Source organism: Dendroctonus ponderosae, unplaced genomic scaffold, assembly GCF_020466585.1.
Source record: "Dendroctonus ponderosae isolate FM_Combo_2020 unplaced genomic scaffold, Dpon_F_20191213v2 Dpon_F_20191213_1, whole genome shotgun sequence".
Lineage (NCBI taxonomy): Eukaryota > Metazoa > Arthropoda > Insecta > Coleoptera > Curculionidae > Dendroctonus > Dendroctonus ponderosae.
This window is the reverse complement of record NW_026017110.1, coordinates 52,989,901-52,996,487: the sequence shown is the minus strand read 5'-3', so window position 1 is coordinate 52,996,487 and position 6,587 is coordinate 52,989,901. Positions and strand designations below refer to the sequence as shown.

At 32.7% G+C, this 6,587-nt stretch overlaps 2 protein-coding genes across 3 annotated transcripts; one reads left to right on the top strand and one right to left on the bottom strand.

The window, feature by feature from the left end:
• Window positions 1–265: 265 nt before the first annotated feature.
• LOC109533789 lies at window positions 266–1,486 on the bottom strand. Its single transcript, XM_019899193.2, has 3 exons — window positions 1,338–1,486; window positions 897–1,118; window positions 266–816 (listed from the first exon to the last, which is right to left on the bottom strand). Exons 1-3 carry the CDS (start codon window positions 1,398–1,400, stop codon window positions 565–567), a joined length of 537 nt encoding a protein of 178 aa, XP_019754752.1. The 5' UTR covers window positions 1,401–1,486; the 3' UTR covers window positions 266–564.
• Window positions 1,487–3,800: 2,314 nt separating this feature from the next.
• On the top strand, window positions 3,801–6,578 carry LOC109533845 (peptidoglycan recognition protein 1). Of its 2 annotated transcripts, none has more exons than XM_019899332.2 (4): window positions 3,801–3,937; window positions 4,634–4,857; window positions 5,338–5,437; window positions 5,529–6,578. In XM_019899332.2, the coding sequence occupies exons 1-4, from the start codon at window positions 3,883–3,885 to the stop codon at window positions 5,714–5,716; spliced, it is 567 nt and encodes a 188-aa protein (XP_019754891.1). In that variant the 5' UTR covers window positions 3,801–3,882; the 3' UTR covers window positions 5,717–6,578. The 2 variants fall into 2 exon arrangements, with proteins under 2 accessions (XP_019754891.1, XP_019754890.1); XM_019899331.2 differs by having other exon boundaries at window positions 3,804–3,937; window positions 5,338–5,449.
• The last annotated feature ends 9 nt before the right edge of the window (window positions 6,579–6,587 follow it).

Here is a 6,587-nt window from a genome sequence, read left to right as displayed (position 1 = left end):
GAACAAAAAGTTATGCTGTAAGTTAAAATTTATACCACTTATGAAGTGTACGAAGTTAAATTGCGATGTTTTCGAAGCAAAACTAAACGAATTATAGACAATTTACAAAAACGCAAAAATCGGCGGATTTTTTGTTTTTTTTGAGTAAACTAAAGAAGGGATTATAATTTAATTTGCCTCATATTGCAGATATTTTTAATACTTATTATGAGTCAGCAAACATTTAAATTAGCAAATTTTCAGGTATTTCTAGTTACATTTACAAATATATAACTTGCAAAGTTGTCCAATTGTGCTGTTGGGGTCACTTTTAAATGGGTGAAATCTCACGATCAATATTTGTTTCACTTTGAAAAACATAGAAAAGTCTCGAAATTGTATTGAACAATGAACGCGAAAAAAACCATTGGTTAGTATTGATTGAAAAACACTTGATCCTTCAGGTAAAAAAGTTTTTGTGACTCTTATAATTTTCCTTTCTGGCTCTGCGCTTCCAGTTGAGTTTTACAAAAACATGGACGAATAAAAAAAGTACAAATTTATTAAAAATGAAACACAAATAAATTAAATGAGAATTTTTATGTATTGCTCTACGTCTGCGTCTGCCAGCTCATGCTTCACACCGTCTTTTGGTTTTTGAAAGTATGGATTTTTCTTGGGATCCAGATTCAAACTATATAAGCCTAGCGCTTCCTTGCAGTCCACGTTGTACCACCAATCACAAGTAAATTCTTTTTGACTAAATAGGGTTCCATTGGTGCACAAAAATTTGGAACCTTGTTCCCCTTCTCTCCCATCATAGCATACATGATAAGCCTATAATAATTATAATGTATTTCATATACTAAAGCAGGTCATTTCAAATACAAGATCAGACTAATTGAATTGATTAGTACCTGACATCCAGTTTCAACATTTGCGTACATTCCTGGTAAGGCAGGAACATGTTTACATGAAAAGCTGGTCTCGGGTACGGTATGGTAAATGGGGTAATCATGTCCGGGAATGCCAGGAATTTTTGAAAAGTCTTGCTTATCCTTTTTATCTTCTCTTTTATGCGCTGGCTCCGCTACTAAATAAGTATTGTATGGGGCATTGTAGTTATCGTAACCCGCATTCTGAAATTATTTATGGTAATAACATGAGGATAGTGAAATTAGCAGCAAAATTACAATAATGCCTGACCTAGTGGCAATATTTAATTAATTATGAACATTCGCATACGAGAAATTGAAATAAATGTGCCGTAGTGGTACCTCGTAAATAGAACAAGAGAAATTTAATTAAATTCGACAAAAAGTGCTAAGAAAATGTGACTAAAAACATAAAACACTTACGATGGTAATACCGGTGATGGCAACCACTAAAGAAAAACCCACTAAACTCACAATAAAATGCATTCTGGAAATATTGAATCAACTACCAGTCTAATCGGATACTAGCAAAGTACCACCGAACAGTACAGGCTCAAATAACGAAGTAGTCTACCGATTTAAGATCGAAAAGTATTCAACATTTAAGGCAACTTTCGCTAACAAATACGAAAAATTAGATTGTGCAATATAATATACCTGCTACATATGTAATTTTCTGGTATTTGTAACTCGCTTTATAAGAACTATTTGCCACTTATTTACTTGCCAATTTTAAACAATGAATTTTAATTTACCTCACGTAATCTTTGCGCATTCTTTCCATAGGAGAAAAATAACGTGTTCTTTTAATTCACAATACAGTCTGAAGAGAACGCAAATAAAATTAATGAACAAGAAAAGAGGTTCTATGATACATTTAATTTTTAATATTTCTTATTCTGTAAAACACCCATATGACATACTGATAGTGACAAGGATGTTGACCGCAAACAGAAAATAGTAATTATGTTCAGTAACGTGCATTTTAACTTGTTTTCAGACCGTATTAAGTAATGTTGAATTTATTTACTAAAAATAAGAAATCATTCTGTTTTATAGAATTGCAATAATGCATTATATTTAAATGTATATATCTTTTCATTCATTCACACAAACGTTGTAACAGAAAAGTTACATTTTAGTTAAGAAAATCTAATAAATTTATTTATTGCGTGAATTATTTATTCAGAACTCAAATGAAACACAATTTTGCCAAAACCATCACATAGGAAAAACATTTCAGAAAAAAAACATCTTTAAACTATCTATCCACTTGCGATTAATTTCGTTCTAAGATATTTCTGATTTTTAAGTTAAGTGCTGAGAGAGCTTTGAATGAACGTTTTGGTATTTTATAAACTCTGCTCAGTACTAGATTGACATTATTTGGAAGAAAAGGTGCCGAAGCGAATAAATACTTTACAAAGTAAATGAAAACAATTACGAGAGAGATTGTGGTGCGTTTAAAATGAAATGAAAAACTAAACATCGGTAAGCACCCAATATTTTCCGATTCATTGAAGAATAAAAGGAAAAAAGTCGATTTATTAGCAGCAGGTTCAATATGCAGGTCCAAAGACCGGTTGCATAACATGGAACTAGTTTTTATTATAACTGGGGCACCGAACTTAGTATTTCACAATTTCGCTCACGGTTGACTGAAAGGACCTCGCCTTACTGGTCAAGAATGGAACATAAAAGTAGTTAATTGCGATTTTTCCAAATAATTAACGAATTTGAATTTTTTGATAAGCATATTTTGTATGTAATCTATTATTATGATTTTGGTAATTTCACTTTTTTATGGATAGCCGAAAATATCTTAGTTTTATATAATGAGAATCGCGACTTGTATGTACATAAACATTTACAGGGTTCGGCAATAAAATGGGAAGATTTCGCAAATAATTTTTTTGCATAAAATTACCTTTTTATTAACTAATTAAGATATTAATAAAAAGTGAAAGAATAGCTATTTGGTCTACAAATGGAAAAAACTTTATTTTCAGAATTTTACATCAGTCAAGTGACCTCCGTTTCGATTTAAGCATTCTTGCAATCAATCCTGGAATTATTGCATAACTCTGTGCAGCAAATTGATACGAATTGCTGCAATCTCGTCTCTAATTCGTTGTTTGAAGGCTGGGATTGTCCTGGGTGGTTTAATTTGAAAGACTTTCGTTTTTAGGTGCCCACATATAAAATGAGTCGCAGGCTGTAAGGTCGGGAGTCCGAGGGGGCCAATTCAAATTCTGATTGCGACAAATAATGCATCCCGGAAACAAAAAATTCGGTGCAATTATTGAGATTTTTGCAGTGTCCTCCCTTCTCTTTTGCAGTCTTGCATTTTGCTGTGCTTTTAATCCATTATTTATTATATTTCTATAAAGTAACCCACTTTGGCCCTTGGCATCGGTTTTTTTGTTTATAAGTTTCTGGTGCTCAGGCGGTGCATCTCTCTCACATTGAATTGATGGCAACTACTTTCGAGCAAATAACTTCTGAAGGCGCATGCCACTCGTGCTTGCGAAACGTCGTGATCAAATGATTTTCCACGACGACCTAAAGCAAAAGAAACCCACCAGTTTGAAGCAATGGCCACGCACGAAAGCCTAACTCTTCTCCTCCAGGCGGTATAAGTATATTAATTATATCTTATTTTAATATCTTTTTGATTGGTTCCTTTCACAATTATTTCGTGCAATTTGTTTGAAGATCACCACTGGGGAAAACCACTTTTGATTGTACTTTTTCAATTTCTTGTTGAACACTTTGAAGCCAAAGGTTATCACCATCTTAATTTAGTAATTTACAAATAGGGAAATATTTATTTTACGAACGTAATCGCAACATAGATAAATTATTCCGGCACATTAATAAAATAAAGTAGATAATAAAGTAAAGTACATCGCTTTATAAATGTTTCCGCCTGCTTAGTTGCTTCAGTGCGTTATATCTGCTCTTAAGAATGACTTGCCCTCAAACATTTGTGTTTATTTTAGTGTCAATTTGTGTGTTCAGTAGTGAGTAATTTTTTATTTCAATAAGTAATACATTTTCATCTCCTTTTTTTCATAATCTTTAATCTGAACTGGTTAAGCGTCTGCACTTTAATTAGGAATTTAAGCGTTTCATGTCACATTTACTTTAGATCCGAATAAATTACAAATTACTGGAATGAAGTATTTGTACTGCATGACGCATTCCATACCCGTAATTTATAGCACAACGCCATGAAAAGTTAATGCTTATGACTGTTAACACGAAGGGTCTATAATCAGCTTTTTCAAACTGTTTGAGTTTAAACAGCACGTGTCTAACTTTTATAAGCACTCCAAAATGCAATAATAATTTTATAAAGTTTTCTGTCATAGAGTACAAATATTAAACTACCTACTATATCCAATAATTTTCTTTATAAAATGTCGTTATGCTTAAAGCGCCTCTAAAATAAAGTGAAAGTTCTTAATTGTAATTGACCGAAATTCAAGTTGTTTTTTTGCTTTGACGTGAAAATTTTCACTTTTGCTCGCGCCTTCGCCAGTTTATTTTTAATTTTTTTTCCTTCAATTTATAATTTCAACTATTTTTGCTTACAATTTATCGCGCGTTTTCTTAAGAGGGTCATACCTAATTTCGCAAAATAAATTCATATGGCAGTTTCTAAAGATGTCCACGTGAGGAAAATTTCATTTCAGATCAAAAACCATTTTTTGCAGGAAATACTGATGGATGTTCGGAAATTAAGAAACGAAACTCATGGGGAGCGGTGAATGCAAACGAACAGACCAAGTTGGTGCAAAATCCTCCACCACTGGTCATTGTTCATCATTCAGCTACCAGAAGCTGTAATAGTCAAGATGATTGCAAGAAACTAGTCTCATCTATTCAACATTACCACATTTTTACTAATGGGTGGTCCGACATTGGATATAATTTTTTGGTAACTAAATCAATGAAATAAGTCTTGACTAATTGAACTTAAGAATCAGAAGGCATTCAACTTGAAGCTGAATTATTATGTGCTTTATTAATTCCATTTATATGTATATTGATCGACTGAGGATGATCCCGATATATTTTGACTGTTCTCTAAAGTGCTGGAGTTGTTCCTAATGTTAAAGAATATTGCAGAAGATAAAAAGGAACTCATTGATTATAACTTCCCACTTCTGAAGTCTATAGTGCGATCATTCGATTCAAAAATGGACTACTAAAATAGGGTTGGAAAGCAGGTTCCATGCTTCTTCTACTTCTTAGAAATCCATCTAATTCGTCCTTTTTTTGATGACGCAGTATAAGCTTTCATCAGTTTACATATTAATGAGAAAACTAACAAATAAAATAATGAAAAATAAACAATAATAATTGTTAGACAGGCATCAATATCGAAATAAATATATCAGCTTAATTTAATATCTAGATTGGAAGTGAAGGTACAATTTACGAAGGTCGAGGATGGGGGTTAATAGGCGCTCATGCTGTGGGATTCAATAATAATAGTATCGGCATTTGCCTCATAGGTAACTTACAAGGTCGGTAACTACCACTGCTTTTTAATCATTTAAAATGTTGAAATATAAAATGCCTGATTTTATTATTTTTTTACTTTAGACAACAGTCCTAGTGAAGTCCAACTAAGCTCCTTAAAATCCTTGATTGCATGTGGAGTGAGCACTGGAAAAATCCACAGGAATTATACATTAATCGGTCATCGCCAAGTATCATCTACATTATGTCCTGGTGACAAGCTGTATAATATTTTGAAAAATATGCCCAGATTCGAACCTCAGCCACTCTAACGTGCAACTGCCACGACACCAAACACACCACAACGGATTAAATCAATTGATTTATATATGCCAATTTCGTTTAATGCGACTCAGACCTTCTTCTCAATATTTGAATATACCGGATTAGTGCACGGCCAGGAAGACACATTTTTGAGCAGGGACTAAAGCCGACGGAAAGCAAGGAAACCTTCCGGACTATATATTTAATATCATATCAGCCAGAAATAATGATTAAGCTTCTTTGAGCTTAACAGAAATATATTCATTGGAATACCCATAATCAATTTTATTTGATTATTTGATAATATTGTTAGGCAATTACATTCCACAATAACTACCCATTTATTATAGTTATAACGTTGCAAAACGCCACACTTACAATTCCTATATTTATAAAAGCATGTACATACCCTATTTCCATTATTATTTTATGTAAATATGAAGGTTTGCATTAATGAACTAAAATCAACACTTTGTGTTTGGTGTAACACAATCTTGCGAAGAATCAAAAAGGCATTTTACGATTAAATCTATGGGAATTCCTTGGATTTATTAACAATTAACATTAGACCTGCGGAAAGCCAAGACTTATAAGCCGACACAAAATGTCGCATTGCGGAAATTGTTTCATTTTCACCAAGAAACTTCGAGTATAGGACTGAAGGAGTTTAATTTATGAATAACCGAGAAGTCAACTTTGTTAAATTAATATCCGCGAAACTCCTTGACGATGAGGCCTATAAAGCGATTAACAATATGTTATTGTTTGTTGAGTTTTATATGCAGTGTAGTTGTATTTTATCGGAACTTTACAAAGTCGCTTGAAGGAAAACACATCATGTAACCTTTGAAGTAAAATTACTGGTTTTTTTTTTTTTTT